The sequence below is a fragment of the Ictidomys tridecemlineatus genome, chromosome 7 (assembly GCF_052094955.1).
Source record: "Ictidomys tridecemlineatus isolate mIctTri1 chromosome 7, mIctTri1.hap1, whole genome shotgun sequence".
NCBI classification, from domain to species: Eukaryota; Metazoa; Chordata; class Mammalia; order Rodentia; family Sciuridae; genus Ictidomys; species Ictidomys tridecemlineatus.
In genome coordinates, this window is record NC_135483.1 from 92,218,666 (window position 1) to 92,237,878 (window position 19,213).

Sequence of the window (19,213 nt, forward strand, 5' to 3'; positions counted from 1 at the left end):
CAAACAGCAAGCTCTTCTTGGTACTGTGTTTTTTTTTTTTTTTGTAGCATAATAGGTTTGTATGCATGGTGGGAAGGGACAGCCCAGGAAATGCAATGATATTGGGAGCCCTGGTTCTCACCATATAATCAGGAAGATGCTTATATAAAAAGGGGAAGGCAAGGATGCAGGGAGAATTCTGTGGGAAGAAGGTGAAAGATGTGCTTCCACTAGAAACAACTAGAAGCCGTGCTCCTTCATTGGCAATTGCATGTGTTCACACTCAGATTGTGTGGCTTTGAAATTTCATTTTTCCAATTCAAATGAAGTAGGATTCCTTGGAGACATGGCCTATTTCAGGAACAGTGCAATGAAAAGGCAAGAATATCTAGAAAGGGTCTAGAATATCTCTCAGTGACAGAACATAAAATGTTTTTAAAATAATGGTTACCTGTCAACATGATGGAGTCCAGCTTAAAGGGGCTTGCCTGCCCAAAGCTGGGGCAATTTGAGCACCAAAAGTAATATTGACTATAATGACTTGTGACTGAATAATACATAAATTTTATGTATACAAACTGATAAACAGGAATTATACTTACGTTCGAATACAAATTTCTAAGTGTACTGTAGTCTTCCTTATCCACAGATTCATTTTCCACAGTTTCAGTTACCCTTCATAGACTGTGGTAGGGAAATATTAAGTATGAAATTCCATAAATAAATAATTCATACTTTTTAAACCGTTAAAAGTTATGTGATGAAGTCTCATACCACCCTGCCTCAGTAGCAAAAGCCTCCCTTTGTCCAGCATATCCACGCCTTATATGTTACCCACCCATTGGTCACTTGGTAGATGTCATGATTGTCAGACCAACAGTCGCAGTAACACAGTGGATGTTATGATGTAGCCCTTATATGACTTCATGTGGACCCCAATGTGCAAGAGTAGTGATGCTGGTAATTTTGTTATAGTGTATTGTTGCACTTGTTCTATTCTTAGTGATTTTATTAATCTCTAACTGTACCTACTATATAAATTAAAATTCAGCACAGACATTCATACGTAGTAAAAACATAGTATATAATAATTCATCATTTAATAACGAGAATGCATTGTGAGAAATGTGTCATTTTACTGTTGTGGAAACAGTACACTTATGTAAGCTAAGACATGATGTCACTTCATGATATAACCTATGGGACCACTGACATATAGGTGACCCATCATTGACCAAAATATCATTATGCAGTGCAGGCTGTACATAGGTTCAGCACTAACCTCAGTTTTAGGGACCCATTGGAGTTCTTGAAATGTATACCCCACAATGAGGGTGACTGCATTTGCAGCTAACGTAATAGTTAACTCAGGTAAGAAGTACTTATTGATGGTTGCTAAAATAGGTGAAATTTTGGTGAGCAATAGGATTTTTTTTTAAGTTTTAAAAGTATTTCTTATGTATTCACTATACTTCTAAAACTGGAATCTAGGGACATAGTAAATGGAAGCAGGACTTGCCTTCATGGAGCTTACAATCTTTTGATCATATTAAACATTACTGATTTTTTAAAAATGAAAACAAATATAGAGGGGAAAATACAGAGTCTTTGTAAGAGAAAAAGAATATAAATATCACGAACCAGGACCTCTTTCATGGACAGGTCTGTGGGAAGCCGTGTATGAATTATGGGTTTGTTTGCACCATCATAAGGCTGGGAGGTTGCTTTTCTGGGAACTTCTGGGTGAAATTCCCCCATTGGAGAAAGCCCAGGTCATGCTGGCGCCCTGCCTTAGCTCACAGCCCTAAGTTGAAATGCAGCCACCTGGTGATGGGCATAACCTGCCAATCCCCAACTTGTTTTCCCTATTTTCATCCTGAAGAAGCTTCTCACTGAATCCTTTTGGTGTGTCTCACTAGAAATAAAGCATTCACAGGCTTTTCCTTTTATTAGGATCAGACTCATCAGGTCTCTTTCCGCCTGTCAATGCCCCTGCTTTGAAAAACACACTGTGATCTCTACACACTGCTCTCTACATACTGCTTTTATGTGTGTGTGTGTGTGTGTGTGTGTGTGTGAGAGAGAGAGAAAGAGAGAGAGAGAGAGAGAGACAGAGACAGAGAGACAGAGAGAGAGAGAGACTGCTTTTTTGTTTAAATATATATATATATATATATATATTTCAAATTTATTTGTTCTGATCATGTTATACATGACGGCAGAATGTTCTTGGGTTCATTTTACACAAATGGAGCACAATTTTTAACTTCTCTGGTTTTACACAAAGTACGGTCACACCATTCGTGCCATCATACATGTACCTAAGGTAATGATGTCTGTCTCATTCCACCATCTTTCCTGCAATAGGATATTTTTATAACCTCAAAATATCTCCATCAAAATTGCTTATTAGTTATAAGAGGGGGAAATGGTGATTTTATGGAGCAGAGATTTGGCAGACTCCACTTTCAGCATGTAATGAAAGTCAACATGTCCAATAATGGAATGCATGGCTCACATTAGACTGATATGGTGCATGCGGAAGGACCCAGCATCAGACAGGTCACTGTTCCTGCCATGTGTGCATGAGGACACTTCAGACAATCCCAAATTAAGGGACTTTGTACACAATAACTGACCTCTACTCAGAAAGGAAAGGAGGAGGAAGGAAGGAAAAAAGCAACATGAAAAACATGGGAATTGCTTCCAATTAAAGGATACTGGATGAATGATGACGACATTAGAATACAAAGCATGATTGTGGATAGCATTATAGACTAGAAAAAAAGTGCCATAAAGGACATGTTGGGACAAGTGATGAAACTGGAATATGGACTGTGTGTTAGATTGTTGTGCTCTATTAATGTTGTGTTTCCTTAAATCAACACCTAGACTATGATCATGCAAGAGAATGTCTTTATTATTCAGAAGTACACAGAAGTGTTCAGGGGTAAAGGCTGTCATTTCTGCAACCTATTTTCAAGGTCCAGGGAAAAAATGAAAGGGAAAGAGAACGATATAGCAGAGGTGGCAAAAGGTTAATGATTAGTGAATCTGACAAAATGTGTGTGGGAGTTCTTTATACTGTTCCTGTAAATCATAAGTTTGGAATTATCATCTCCAAATGTAAAAGAAAATGGATACAGAGAAGTTATGAAAGAAAAATGTTAATCTATGTCCGTCTAAAAACACATTGTGCTTTCTACACACTGACTCAGAGCACCACTGCCAAATGCAAGGGAAGAGATGGGTAGAGCTGTTTTCTTGGGAGGTGACTAGGTGATCATTGTCACAGCTCTGGGCAGGGGTGACTTGCACAGTTCAGGGTACAAACAGGACCACTGCGGCCACACTGGAACCAGGTCCTCAGACACCATTTCACACTCCTAAAAGATCTGCTTTTCCAGATCACATCTCCCCTTCTTGCTCTTCCACACAGTTCTGTAGTCACCACGCTCAACATTCACATACCCACGTGGCCCTGTGGAGCATGAAAGCAGTAATTAGAAGAAGAATGGTGGGAAGAGGGTGTCTTAAGCCAAGTTCAAGTCTTCCATTTCTCATTGTCTTTTGATATTCAAATGTCAATGAATAACAGTGAAAATAACATGTTTAGTTAGCATTTCAGAATTCGGCTTTTGTTCATGACTTTACCTGAGATTCTTTTCTGTGGCCTCAACAAATATGAGCCTGTGAGATTGTGACAGGTCTTAATGAAGTAGATTAAGGCATTTCTTACATTCACATTTTCCTTGAATGAGCTAAACATTGTAATCTTTCTATGGAACACTCTCACATCAAGCCATGGTTTGATTTTTCTACCTGTTTGGAATATCAAATTTTGCATTTCCTAAAATTATCATGTATTTTTGTGAGAGAGTTGATAAGGCAGAAGTCATTCCTGAGATATTTATAATAGTACTTAGAGCGAACTTGTCATAGGTACTTCTAAAAGATTATTTGGGATCCTGAAGAGATATATTTAGTAAATGTATTGAATGAGTTGTCACACAACAGAGCATTCCATTGATTCATTTGTGTTATTTTTGTACCTGACTGCAGGCGGAGAATTCAGCCTTGGCTTTGGAAAATGAAAATCAAAGAGAACAGTATGAGCGATGTCTGGATGAGGTAAGGTGAATAGAGAGGTCCATCATATGGGCTGGTCAGAGCCTCATAATCAGAGGCTTATCTGATTATTAGTGTATGCTTATCAGGAGCATCCAAAGAACCTTAGCATTTGCTGCTCCAAAGGGAAGTTGTAAACTTATAAGAAGGAAGATCAGCAGTGTGTGTGTGTGTGTGTGTGTGTGTGTCTCCTTCTCTTTTCCTCTCTCCCCCCCCCATTCTTTTTTTTTCATATATTTTTTAGTTGTAGATGGATACAGTAGCTTTGTTTTATTATTATTTTTTTTTTATGTGTGCTAAGGAGTGAACCCAGTAGCTCAAGCATGGGAGGCAAGCACTCAACCACTGAGCCACAACACCAGCCCCCTCCCTCTATTCTTATTTACAAATACAGGCATCTGTAAATTCCTTCTGGTTATTACTTAATATTCTTAGGGCACAGTTGGAGTGTGCTTCCCTGTGTGATCAATTCCTTCTGTCCAATAAGTGTGATCCCTGCCTATGAATGAGAAAAATGACACTAGGGCACGTTGCATCTGCAATTGGATGCCATCTCTGAAAAAAAAAACAAAAACAAATCCTTGATAGAGTGGGTGGGACGATGTTCACAGTTGGCAGCCAGAGGGAAAAAATCAGTAGATTGAGCACAAGCCAAAAAGAGAAAGGGAAGCGAGGAAGAAAATTTGAGCAGAATAGAAGGAGACAGGACCACATGCATGAGTAAACTCAATAAATATTATTTGATGATAATAAAGAGATGAAGACAGAGACTTGGGTGTTTGGGTTTGGGGCAGGTAAGGGGGAAGCCAGTAGTGTGCCTCGCCCTGTCCTCCCCTCAGCCTTCCACCTCACTGCCAACCAGTCATCCTGCTGGAGATGCCCGCTGTGGCTTCCTGCTGGGACAGGCCTTTCCCCTCATTGGAAATATCGCCTCTGAGACTTACTAGTGATTGCTGGCATCACGTAAATGAGAGGACTTCTTTAGGCATTTGCCCAACATCCTAAAACTCATGAGTGCTCTGGGAGATTCAGTTGGAGATTCATTGAACAGATTTTTGAAAAGCTATACTTAATTATGTTTCTATGACTCTGCCAGTGGGAATTACCAAAATATTGTCAGTCCTTTTTCTCCCTACTAACAAATAGGAAATATGTTTCCAACAAGCTCCTCTTGATGTGTCTTGCCCATTTCCATCCCCTCTCTTCAGCCATGCTGTTCTGGTGGCTGATGTGCGAGACTGTAAAGCATGCTTTCTCTCATCCCAGCTATGACACCCACTGTATCACCATATAGTTCTTCAGAGTCTGTCTCTGTCCTCAGTGTACAGGTCACACTTGGGGTTTTCCTGCAGCACTTTTTCTTGGAACATGATTTCTGGAGGGGCAACATCCACCTCCCAGGGACCTTGTTAGGAATGGCGACTCTGGGGTCCCACTGAGACTCACAGAATCAGACTCGGGGTGAGCCCGTCGTCATCCGTGTGTCACCAGACTCTCCAGTTGGTGCTGGTGCCTGCTGCACTGGGAGCCCTGCCTGAGAACAGTCTGATTTGTATTTTTTGCTTATATGCGATTAGAGAACTCCCAAGATGTCCCCAGAAAAAAAGATTAATATTCAGTATTTTCACTGCGTTATATTTCCAGCCAAACACATTGGTTATTAAAGCAATATGGTGTTTGTAATTTTCTGCCCTGTCAGGAGCAGAATAATCTTTACAATGTCCAGAGTTAAAAGAATCATGAAAAGTTGGTTGACATAAAAGAAGGCATAAAGGCTCAGGGTCTAGAGAGGCCAGTTCGGCAGCCCTCACCCCTGCTCCCCAGCCTCTTGGTCCAATCAAAGTTTAGGGCAAGAAAGATCAAATAGATCTATGGGTGTTTAAAGGAACCAATAATGCCCTTGGGTCATACGCATTGATCAGCAAAGTTTCACTTTAACCTCCTGTACAGAAATTTCCAATGAGACTTTATCTGTACTCGAAAGTCAAATTTATGAGACTCACATCACAGAAACTTTTTATGTGTCACAGTTCTTTCCTAGGTCACCCCTCTCCATCTATCAAAAAGCTCACAACATTTCTCTTTGGAAACCACGGTCTGGTTTCTATGTGTTTGCCATGTCTGTGTGTTCTGAAGGTCTTGTCAGAATTTGTCGGGAGAAACACAAGTTTTTACCCACAAAACCATTTCATAGAGTTTCCAATGTAGGCAGAATTTTCAGAGGGGAAGTCCCTCTGTTCTTAATTGCAAAAATTAACAGTTGCCAAAGAGGTGATTACAACAAAGAACTACCTCTGAGCAATGCAAATGTTTTGTATTCACAAAAACTGGCCCCTGATTACACATGCCAGTTGTTTTGTAACTAATTGCATGAGGTAGACAATCCATTTCTGTGCATTGTAAGAGAATGCTCTCAAAGGGGTAGTTCAATGTAGTAATAATGCCAACTGGAAATTCTGTTCAAGACTTTATACTAATTAGACAAACTAACAAGGTAAGGCTCATGTAAGTTATTTCCTTGCTGGTAGGTTTCATAAAACATACTCAGGTGAATAACATGTAAATTTTAATGTTCCTCAATCCTATCTGCATTGATTGTTATTTTCTGGGAAACAGAGAATATATTGAGGATTTGGGGAAAAAACACCAAGAGTCTGAAATTCTTTCTGTGTTTTCTACTAAAAGAGGGTGTTTACTCAAAAATAAAGAGACCCACATGCATAGATACACACAGCTACATATTCCCTGGTTTGATAGGTGTATGCACATGCCCACAAGTGCACATGCATACACACAAACACACACACACACACACACACACACCCCTCACCATCACCTCCACTGCTATCCATCTCATCATTTCCTTGATGGGAAGTACAGAGGTAAAATCAAGGATTCATTTCATTTTTCCTTAGGATTTTAGAGTTCTCCATGTTTGAATCTAGTTTATTAGGCTGCCTGTTTGACAGGCAGTTCACTGGCTATTGGTGAATTGCTATTTATTCATAGTATTGCTTTGGCCATAATTCCATTCAGAACAACTATTCCCATGTACAGAAGTGTAATGGCATATATATAATAAGTAAAATTATACCTGTTAAGACCACTGCATTTCATTTAGATGGACTGAGTTGTAATCTACCAACCTTTACTGGGTGTTGACCTCATGCAGGCCCTAACTAGCAGAAGTAGGAAAATGCAGAATCACAAAGAAAGGGGCCAAGAGAAACTCAGAGCAAATGAGCTGCAAAGGAGACTTCAGGAACAGATGGCTCAGGCACCAGAGGATGGAGGGAGGAGCAGGTGGGTGGGTGGTGAAGGGGACAGAATTGGAGAGGGCATCTTCAGCAGAGGAGCTGGATGGAGCCCATGAGGTGGAGTTTCACATGTGGGAAGGCAAGTGGCACTCACCCCTGTACATGTTGGCCATGCTTGGGGAGCTTCAGAAGTGCTTTTGGTGAGGCTGCACCCCTGAGATTCTGATCAGATTCTTGCCTGGGATACAGTCTTGCCTGGGATAGAGCCTTGAAATTTGAAGCACTGACCTATGCAGAAGTTTTAGGTTATTCTGAATTAATAATGCAAAGCTCTGAACCAAAAATAAACACTACCACCAGGTGTGGTGGTACATGCCTATCACCCCAAAACTCAAGAGGCTGAGACAGGAGGATTACAAGTTTTAGGCCAGCCTCAGCAACTTGGTGTGAGACTCTGTTTCAAAATTAAAAAAATAAATAAATAAAAGCTGAGATATGGCTTAGTGGTAAAGTGCCCCTGGGTTAAATCCCTAGTGCCAACAATAAATAAACTCTATCCCAGCATTTCTCAAAGTTTGTTCCTAGGACCTTCTGCATCAGAAAGATGAGTGGTAAAATTTCCCCTTCTCAGACCTGGGCCAGTTCTTTGCAGTCAGTATGCTATGTTAGGACAGGAAATTTGCAGTATTCAAAATCTTTCCAGGTGATGAAGCTTCTGCCTATGAATTCAGAGCAGCTGCCCTCCCCTTCAGACCCTCAGAGCTGGGCCCCAGCCCATAGAGTCAGAGAGGATGCTGAGGTCAGGTTCTTCTTCAACTTCTGTATTTCAAAGCACAGGAAAGGGCAAGAAAAATGAGACTATTGAATATCATTCTGAAATAGAAAAAAAATAATGCCAGAATATATTTTAGGCCAACACTCAATAAAGACAGAAGTACATTAAGAACATCTCTCTGACATGTCTCTGATCCATATGCTTAGGCTGGATTGTGGAATCATTACCAGGACATTCTCATGCATATCCCACATCTGGCCCCTATATAGTCTTTAAAACCCGTGTCTTAGTGGATACAGTCTTGTAGATGGACAAGGATCCTGCTCATGGTTTTCATGTACTCCCGGCACCCACTTCCTGACAAGGCCCTGAAATGCATAGATGATCTTCTTGTCGGCCCACCCTCCAGCCACCTCAAAGCAGCATCCACATCCTATTGACCGTTATGTTTTCAGGACCCAGCATGATTCTTTGCCTATATTAAGTGCTTACTGCATATTTGTTAAATGACTAAACGAATGACTGGAGACTAGCAGCAGGAAATTAATTCCAAATTACTTTCCCCAAAATCCCACATACATATTTAGACTAATTTCTTCAGTTATCCCCTCTGAGATGAACAGTCATTTATTATGCAGCAATCCAAAAGATTATCCAAAGGATCAATCAGATGAAAAAAAAATAGTAGATCCACTTAAAAGACTGATTTGAATTAGAAGAGACCACATGGGCTTTGGTTTAGGAAGACTCAGGATCAACATTATCAGAGTGCCCTCATCCTGTGGCATGGTGAGGCACGCAGATACCCCTTCTAGTTTCTCATTTTTATCTTATAGGGCTGTTTTGGTAAATGAATAGTATGGGTGCCTAGTGATTTGTGTGTGTGTGTGTGTGTGTGTGTGTATGTACACACACACACACACACACACACATCCACACACCCCTCACTCACTTAGAAAAAATAAAATCTCTTATTTTCAAATCCTTCTTTCTTAGCTGCTTATTTGAAAAGGTGTCAAATTCTCTGAAGTTCAACACCCCCCCCGCCCCTTTCATGTTCTATATTTATCGAGTGACAACCTCATATCAGGCCTGTCCTAGGTGGTTTCTTGGATGATGGCCATCTTCTCATGCAGTTTTCACAACATTAGGGACAGACAGTTCCTCTGTTTTATAGTTGCTGCCCCATCCTCCCACATGTCAGTGTCCCATCAATGCAGGCAGTTTTTGAACCCAAGTCTTTTTTTTTTTTATTCTGGCCTGATATTCTTCCTTCTTTTCTCCAGCTGCCTCAGTCTAGTAAGCAGAAAATTCCTCCAAAGCACGGCTTCAAAGACACGTGCGTTTTCAACCAGTTTTTCAAGTTACCTTGCTGAAATGACAGTTGCTTCACATGATAGAATAACACACCAAAGTACGAAAGCAAGGTACAGAAGACTTTTTTGAGTTCTGACTCCCCTGAGTTTCGCCTCCCTCTTCCCTATACTAGAGCCCTGGGGTGTCTTCTCAATGCCCTGAGAATTGGCTGAATAAACTCTCCACTGTAACTTCTCATCCAGCCTCAGGGATTGTTTTGCAACAAATAATAGATAACTCAGCAGCTCCAACTTCTTCTTCCTCTGCCCCCTTCCAGGGGAATTGGGAACCTGTGTCCCAGCAGGAGGAAGAGCTAAGTCTTGTGGGGTAGAAGATGAACTAGGTATCTGGGTATCGGAGGAGCTAGCTCATTATTATTATTACTGAGAAGGAAAAGGGATATACTCAGGTGTTCTCCTGGGCTTCTCTATTTCACCTGCAACTCTGCTCCATTTCCTAAGAGTAAAGAGAGGAAGTCTCCACAGAGACCCCGAGAAGGTTGCAACACAAGCCAGGGGCTTAAGGACTATCAGCTTTGCCCTGCGTGTCCCTCTGGCCCAACCCAGCTGCTATATTTCCTTTCTTTGGAGAGAAAGCTGGCAGGTGACACTGGAAGTTATTTGTTCTCATTAGCTGGGCCTGCTGGTGTCTGATTATTTGGAACCCAAGTGCTCAGGGTGTAATGCTAGAGCATTATGTGCAGGAGCTCATTCAGAACATCATCTTGTGAGCCAGTTAGAGGTTGCAGCCACAAACTCCAAACGACTGTTCTATTGATGCATCTGGGAAGCTTAGCTGTTAAAAGCAGAAACAAAAACTAGGAAACTGTCTTTTTAGACAGCACAAAGAAAAGAATTAGTACAACCTGCCTGCTTTTCTGCAAAGAGCCTGTGAGTCCTTTTGGGTAATAGAATCCCATATCTGTAGGTAAAGAAATAATGTATTAGTGTATCTTAGTTCAATTTTCAGGCAGAGCAAACAATTGTCCAAAGTACACGCCAGAAGGAACTGTGTCAGTCTGTAAGCCTGTGGGGCAACTACTTGGATTGCAAAGATATAACACATTTTCTCCTGTGGGCTGTTACAGTTAGGATATTACTCTATGTCTTCCATTAAATCATGGATAGAGCTATTTTATGTGACCACTGTTACACAGAATGGTTTAAGTGAGACCAGTTTGGAGGAAGAAAAGAAAATATTGATACTCGGCAGTTTTATGAGAATGTAAATCAAATCCAAAGTTTGACACTAAAAAAAAAAAAGACTAAATTACTTATGGTGTGAATTAACTTGGGTGCATTGTTCCTGATTCAATACATGACTAGTTCCATCCTGCTTTATTTTATTTGCCAACAATAGAATAGATATGTTGTTTGACTTTAAATTATGAGTTGGAATGAATGTTTAAAAGCTAAAACATTTTCACAGTAATGCTGTTGTCAATTTGTTTGAAGTGAAAATTTTTTTGTCACTGTTGTGGTCACGTACGAATGAAAAGTTAAAGGAAGAATGGAGCATCAGGTTTGTTCTTGTACATGGTAATTCTTGGGTAGGCTTTTGAACTTGAGCTTCACTCAAATATTAATAAGAATACCTTTTCTCCAAAACCATAGTCCGTTTCAGTGAAGGCCTTTTTTGTTTTACTTAATGTAAACAAGGTAAATTTGGAAAAGCTACTGATGGGCAAAAACAAAACAAAAAACCCTCTTGTGCATACAGTTTACTAATAAATCATGGATAATGGGACCCTCATCATTTGCTGCTTGTGGTATGAATGCCTCCTAACCAAACGCTGATGACAGCCTGTGTTTTAATTTTCTCTGAGACTTGCTGGTAGCCAACTGTCATGAAGGATGTGCTATTTTGTCAATATTGAGTCAAAAAACAATTAAGCTCCATGAAAACATTCTTTCTGTAATCTGTTCTGCTACACTAGACAGGGAAACAAGCACAAATAGTTTAGCAACACCAAAAATAAATTTGTCACCAAGAAAAAAAAAAAGCCAAGTGTGCTGCATAGTCTTGGGTTGATGTGAGGATTACCATGGCAATCACATGTCTGTTATGCTGTGTTAAAATTGGGCGTGGTGGTGCACGCCTGGGATTTAGGAGGCCAAGGCAGGAGAATGTCATCCCCATCCCTTTTTAGATTTGGTTCAAGGCCAGCCTGAGCAACTCAACAAGACCCTGTCTCAAAATAAAAAAATAAAGAGTACCAGGGAATGTAGTTCAGTGTTAAAGCACTCCTGGGTTCAATTCCTAGTACTCAAATTCTAAAAATTGTAATTATAATTTCCTGATTCCAGTTACCAGATACCACTATATCCCAGTCATCTAGCTTTGCAAGAAGATTCTTAGAATATTTTTGTTAAATAAATGAAGGAAGGAATTATTGTGAAAAGGTACCTTATATTTAGGATATTTAAATATTCTGACTTGGTTATTAATTCTGAATTAATGAATTCTTACACTTTACATACTGGCCAAAAGAAAACACCACTTGAATACTTTATCCACCTTAGTTTTACCAGCACCAGCTATGTAGGTACATAGCTTTGTGGTTACTGTGAAGTTTAGTAGGTGATTGGTTTCAGGTGTCTTGAAATCTGCATTCACATACACACACACACACACACATATATATATGTATATATATATATATATATATATATATATATATATATATATATATATATAAATGATGAATAGCTATGTGAATAAAATTCCAGATTTTTTTTCTTTCAGTACCAGGGATTAAATTCTGGGGCTCTTAACACTGAGCCACATCCCTACCCCTTTTTAGATTTTATTTAGAGACAGGGTCTCACTAAGCTGCTTAGGGCCTTGCTAAGTTGCTGAGACTGGCTTTGAACTTGCAATCCTCCTGCCTCAGCCTCCAGAGATGCTGGGATTGAAGATGTGCACCACCACACCTGGCAAATTTCAGATCTTTGAAAAATCTCTGAGACATGTTACTGGTTTTACGTGTGGCCTTTAGGTCAAGCAGTGTCACCTGCTTTCTTAACTAGTTGCTGAAAAGGACTAGAATTGTCGAGATTTGTTGAGATTGATCAAGACTCACCTCCTTAGGATGGACCCAGCTTTCCTCGCTATCCTCAATTACCTGAAGACACTTAGGATTCTGTTATTACATCAGAAAGAATTATGTTCAATTATGTCTATGGGAAGAAACTCAAAATAATAATGACTTTTATTTTTCTCTCACACAGAAGTTCAGAGAGAAACAATGTAGCCCCATAACATCATCAGGACCAGGCTTATCCAATTTTTCTACCCAAATACATTAAATATATTACTTCCACTGTCAAGGTAGCTAATGGAGCTCCAGCTGTCACTTTCATGTCCCCGACAGAGAAAGGAAAAAGTCCTCTTCTTTTCAGATTTCCTATAAGACCCCCTAAAGAGTCTGCTTTTATATTATAGGCCAAAGTGTTGTTACACGGTGACACATAGTTACAGGGAGACTGGGAAATGTAGTTGGATTTGCCCAGTACCCTATCCATGGGGTTTGTTACTGAGAAAGGAGGAAAACATGGGTATTAGAGGAAGGAAGTAACTACCCGGTTCTAATACAGGTGGCAACCACAAGGGATGGCGTAAGGGTGGATAAAGAGAATCGAGATGTAGAGGAAACAATGTGTTGACCCCAGATGAGGCCATTCAGCTTTCCCTCTTGCAAGTAATTTTAAGCAGCAAAACAGTGGGACAGCAAGGGAATAAGAAGGAGAAGCAAAGGACATTGTAAATCAGCAAAGTATTGCAACTGTGTACAGATAATTAGGATCATGTTTTGTGCACTGTGTCATTTTTTTTTTAGCCTTCTTGGGGTACTTTACATATGAAAGGGTATTATTTTTTTTCCAAATATGAAAATGTGAAAGTCAAGGTATGAATGATCTTTCCAGCTGAACCATTTTAATTAGCAACAAGGTCACCTTCCGAAATAGCGAAATATGACCTGGAAGGATAGGCTTATTATGAAAAGAATCAGGTCTTTTGGCAGTAGAGGGAAAAAATGGAAGTGAGGAGGTAATTAGCCACAGCGGGCTGTGGAGTATCTGTTGGTAAATTACAGTTCATGCGCGTAAAGTCTCATTATTATAAACAGCAACTTTTTTTTTCTTTTTTTTTTTTAAAGGTAGCCAACCAAGTTGTTCAAGCTCTGCTCACTCAAAAGGTAGGTCACTTTCTGCCTTGATTTTTTTTTCAAAATGCTTCTGTGAATAGAAATGCAACTCACATTGTCAAACCAAGAAATTGTGATTGATAGATGCAATACATCTCTATTTATTCACTCTGGCTAAATTCATGGGTGTTTTAGATGGCACGTGAAGTGACATCAATGAATGACCAATAGAATTGTAAAGTACTAACTCTGGGTAAAGTAATTGGAAGCCTCTTGAAAATGAAAGATTTTGATGTACCCAAAGGAGTGGCAGACTCTTTATATTTTTTTAACTTAGTAAAAATGAACTTAAATATGTAGGAAGATTCTTCCAATTTCTGTGAAATGAACGTCCACTTAGGGACAGCATTCAGTGGAGCCTAAAAGTCAGCAGAGGCCTTTGAGTTCTGGGAAGTGACTTCACTTCTCTGAGCTGTAGTTCCTCTGCTATAGGGCAGGCATGACAGTTCTGTACCCTGGGGTGCTGCATGATCCTACAGATGGACGGGGTAGAACAGTTCTTTTATGTGTCCATCTGAGGGGAACATGAATAAGGGGTAACCGCTATGCAGCAGGTCTCCTCCTGTTCCCCCACTCTTCTGCCTTCAGACAACATAAGACCATGTTAATGGAGCAGAGTGAGTCAACGCAGGTCATCGTTTGCCCAAATTTGGCTGGTTTGGTGAATTTTGCTGAGTGTTTCCCCATATCCCGTGGAGGCTAATTGCTAGGTCCCTCAGATTTTATTAGTTCTGATTCATCTTTCTGTGAAACAGAGACACTTCCCATGCAGCAAGATATCTCCTATCCTGCAGCACTCTCACAAGGATGTGACTCATGAGAACAACACAGTTGGTGCTCTCCCAATTTTTTTTAATTAAAAAGAATTTTATCAGCTATTGACAACTTCTCAGGCACATACATAAATATTACTTTGATTTTATACTGTATAGATATTGTGATGTACAGATATTTTGATAACATTTTTGCTAGGCTTCTTTCCTACCCTTCCTGTCGAAGTATCATGTTTCTTTTTGCAAATAGTTTTGACTGCTTCAGGTTTTGCTCTAATATTGCATAATTGAAGAGGTTTGACTACTTTTATAAGTAGAGTTAGACTTCTTAGTTTCCACTGTGACCGATATCCAAAAGAGTGGTGGCTTAAATAAACTAAAATGTTATTTCTTTCTTACATGTAAATGCCTACGGAGTCAGTACAGGGCTGGTAGATAGCTCTAAGTCCAGGATGTCTCTGCCTTCTATCTTGCTTTTCCATGGGAGATAGCCCCCATTTCTAAAGTCCCCTAATAGCTTAAAATAGCTGCTTTAGCCCCATCATCATACCCAAATTTCTGCCAGGAGAATTAAAGTCTAAAGTGTACGAATATAGTAAAGAGCTTTTATACCAGCTATCTTCTAACAGAAACTTCCAGAAGCTTTCATAGTTCAATGTCCATAATCTCTGAACAGGTCTTAGCCACTAAGCCACACCTAAGGAGGCTGGAGAAGGTGCATCAGATCAGGAGGGCACCTGACCATTTCTGCCACAACATATTTGAATGTCTTTTCTCTTTCAAAGGCTTTATCCCTATTTTCCTCCTGTTGAAAATTATGTTCATTGTATTACAAAACTAAGGAATGGAGATATGTTACTTAGCTTCACTGTGACCGAAATACCTGACAAGAACAAATAAGAAGGACAAGTTTATTTTGGGCTCATGGTTTCAAGATATTCAGTCCATGGTCAGCATAAAATAGCTGCTTTAGCTCCAGTTATCACACCCACATTTCTGTCAGGAGAATAAAAGTTTGAGGAGTACGAAGATAGTGAAGAGCTTATTTATACCAACTATCTTTTAAAGGAGACTTCCAGAAGCTTTTATAGGCAGAACCATCATGGTGGAAGGGCGTAGCAGAAGAAAGCTGTTCCAATCATGGCAGCCAGGAAGCAGAGAGACAGAGACAGAGACAGAGACAGATTGCTCAAGGAGTTAGGGACAAGATATAATCCCCAAAATAACATCCCAGTGACCCATTTCTTCCGGCCACACCCTACCTGCCTGCAGTCCCACCCAGTAGTCCATTTAAATGATTAATCCACCAAATGGATTAAGCCAGGAGGTGATGGTCCTCATAATATAATCATTTCACCTCCGACATTCCTATGTTATTTAACACAGGAGTTTTTCAGGGGACACCTCATATCCAAACCATAACAGAAGAGCTCACTGTTGAAGCTCTGTGTACAGCTGATGGAAGACTTTCCATGCCTGTCTCTTTAATGATACCTTTGGAAAGAGACAAGGAAGTTGTCTTGTACAGTAAAAAGGAAAATGGGACCCTTCAGGTCAGCCACAAAAAAGTAGCTACAAATCCAGGTAATAACTAGTAAACAGATAAATCTACTTTGGTACAGTTAAGCAGTACGACACAGAAAGATGTGCCACTGTGAGATAGCATACCTCAGGGACATCACAAGGCAGGGAGAGATGCCGGGGCTTTTGGAGATTCCAAAAGAATCATGTTCTGCTGAAATGTGTGCCTCCTGGCTTTTATAGGGACTGTAAAAATTGCTACCAAAAAAAAAAAAAGACAAAAATTTTCTTATTTAATTAAGAGCACAATATAGGAAATAAAATGCATTCCAAATGCAGATGAGAAAACTAATTCTAATGCAGATGTAGTATGCACAGAGTAAAAGTAGAAATTTTGAGTGATTTATCCAAATTGCACATATGCACAAAAATCTTTGATGTAAAATAATAGGTAAACTGTACTCTTTTAGAATGGATCATTTCCTGTGATACACAAGCAAGCCTGCCCTGGCTTCAGCTCTACTGCAGGAAAATGAGAAAGTATTTTTCACGGCGTTATCATGAATTTTTCTGGACTACCATCCTGAATAACAGAGTCCACCAATATTGATGGAGGAAAAAGCCATTTTATTCCCATTCACTTATTTTTTGTTATATGTACATACAATGTTCTGTTCGAATAATTCAGTTTAATCTCAAATACCTGTGGATTCTTCAGGCACAGTAGCACACACCTATTATCCCAGCAACTCAGGAGGCTAAGGCAGGAAGATCACAGGTTCAAGGCCAGCCTCAGCAATGTAGCAAGAACCTGTCTCAAAATAAAAAATAGGAAAGGCTGGAAATGTTGTTCAGTAGTTAAATGCCCCTGGGTTCATTCCCCAGTACCAAAGAAAAAGGAAAAACAAACAAACAAACAAAAAAAACTTGTGGATTTCCTCAGAAGAACTAACTGTACCCCTTTCAATCAATAACAGTAAACTGACAGTAAAAGCCCAGTTCAGTTTCATTTAAGTCTCTAAATCATGGGTCCAGGTCTACAAGTGACAGTGAAATCAATAATCTAAGCTAAACTCCTGTTTTCATCTGAAATATACTTTATCATCATTAAGTCAGTTATATTTGCTGAAAATGTAACTCCTAGGTTCTTCAATGTTTTATTGCTATTAACATCAGACTTGGAAGAAAAGCATTTTCCCCACAATTAATTTTCCTCCAAATCAACAATCTCATCTTTATCTGCTTGTTAGCAAAGTAACTAAATATTTATATGATGTTTTCTCTTCACCCATTATAGAATCAGGCTAGTGTGTGATACAATCAAGATGTGCAGTTATTCAGATGAAAGCCGAACAATTCTTTAAAGACAGGCTTTAAAGAACTCCAGCATCCTGTATATTTCCCTTGAGGGAAGGGGCAGTTGGACAATGGTCTATGTAAAATCTGGTCCCTAAAGAGGGTCTATTCATATTTATTGGGCTAGTAGTCATATCCAATATTCTCCATGGAGCACTTAAAATAGATTATGTCATTTTGTTCTCACTGCAACCCTGTGAGGCAGGAATAAGAAAAAAATTTTCTCAGTGTGCCAGTTACTACAGAGTGTCAGAGTCCATACACCCTCTTATCCACTGCATCATTCTGCCTCCATGATCCCATTCACCCATTTACTGTTTTTCCCTACCATAGGTCAACAGGGAAGGAAGGGATGCAATGGAAATCAACACCTGGATTGAAATCCAGTGGTTAGTTATGAACACAGAGAATAACAAGTCCATAATCCCATATGCCACAGCACTCACTATGTCCTCAGCATTGTCCTGATTTAGTCACACATTTGTTCAAGAGTCAAGGCCAGCCTCAGCAACATAGCAAGAACCTGGAAATGTTCAGTGGGTAAATGTCCCTGGGTTCATTCCCCAGTACCAAAGAAAAAGGAAAACATAATACCTTTCAGGCATCTGGTATGGAGGTCCGTGGTTAGTCTAAGATATGAGCAGCCTTTTCCAGAATGGCATTTCATTTTACAGAAGCCTTAGCATATTTGGCAGAGTGGGAGGTGTCAATGACATCTCCTTGGGATGTGACAAGAAGAAGCTGGTAGACTTGGTGGCCATTAAGATTCAGGAAACTAGATGGATGCAAGAGTGCAGGCCTGCAGTCCTACCTAGCTATTCAGGAAGCTGAGGCAGGAGGATCCTAAGTTAGCGAGGTGCTGTCTCAAATTTTTAAAAAGGGTTGAGTGTGTAGCACAGAGCACTTGCCTATCATCATGCGAGAGGCTCTGGGTTCAATCCCTACTTCCAAAAAAAAAAAAAAAAAGAGAGAGATCTAGAGAACTAAGAGGTTGACACTTGACAAGCCATCCATGAAGTCAGTGAGACATCCCATCTCTTGAAAAGCCCAGTTGTATGCTGTGCCTTGGTTTATCGATGTGAAAGCTGAGGCCTATTTAGAATGATTTACTCTATCAAGGTCATGTGTGTGACAAGGAGCAGAGCCCAGGCCCTCTAATCCCCAGGCATCCCCAATGTGGCATATTCCCATGATGGGCATTGCCTTTGAATAGGATACTGTTGTAATACCTTACATGATAAATCCGGACTTAAATAGTTTTCAACAAGACTTTTATGAGAAAATCAACACATTTCCTCTTTCTAAGCCATTAGCATTTTCTTTCTTTTTAAATTCTGAACTTATTAGGTAGAAGTGTAATGCATGGTAGTGGAATTCATTGTGAAATATTCTTACATGCACATAAGCATTTTTTAAAATTGACTTTAGCCTTGAGCTGGTAATGGTCTTACTCCTCATGTGCATAAAGTAACTACACTCCCACAGGCCTGTATAACAGTGGATCCAGAATCTTCTTTCAGCCCAGGTGCAGGTGAAACTTACCTGGATTACAATGTAATTGCAATTGCATTGCCTGTACTTGGGTGAAATTGTGGTTTGGGACCATTAAGATGACAGGGGCCCTTTACATTAGTCTATCATGTTGCTCCCTTCAAGGTCAGCTATAGTCCTTTTGTCTCTATTTCTGTTTGATAGTGACATGTGCATTGAGAAGAGAACAGGCTTGGCTACTTTCTCAAACCCAGAGACCATTACATTGATCTTAAACATAGTGAAGTCTTTGACGTTATTTCCGCACAATAAAATTAACCATCGCACTCCCTTTTTATATCAGAAGAGACAGAAGAGATAAGAAGGGATA

The 19,213-nt window shown here is 39.8% G+C and overlaps 1 protein-coding gene across 8 annotated transcripts in view; it reads left to right on the plus strand.

Annotated features, from left to right (window-relative positions):
• The window catches only part of Nckap5 (NCK associated protein 5), a 910,861-nt gene that overhangs the window by 706,335 nt on the left and 185,313 nt on the right, over positions 1–19,213 (plus strand). For all 8 annotated transcript variants that reach the window (XM_078017217.1, XM_078017216.1, XM_040294086.2 and 5 more), the window contains 2 exons: positions 4,042–4,110; positions 13,655–13,693. In XM_078017217.1, the coding sequence (XP_077873343.1) occupies positions 4,042–4,110; positions 13,655–13,693 (108 nt within the window). The remainder of the gene's footprint in view (positions 1–4,041; positions 4,111–13,654; positions 13,694–19,213) is intronic.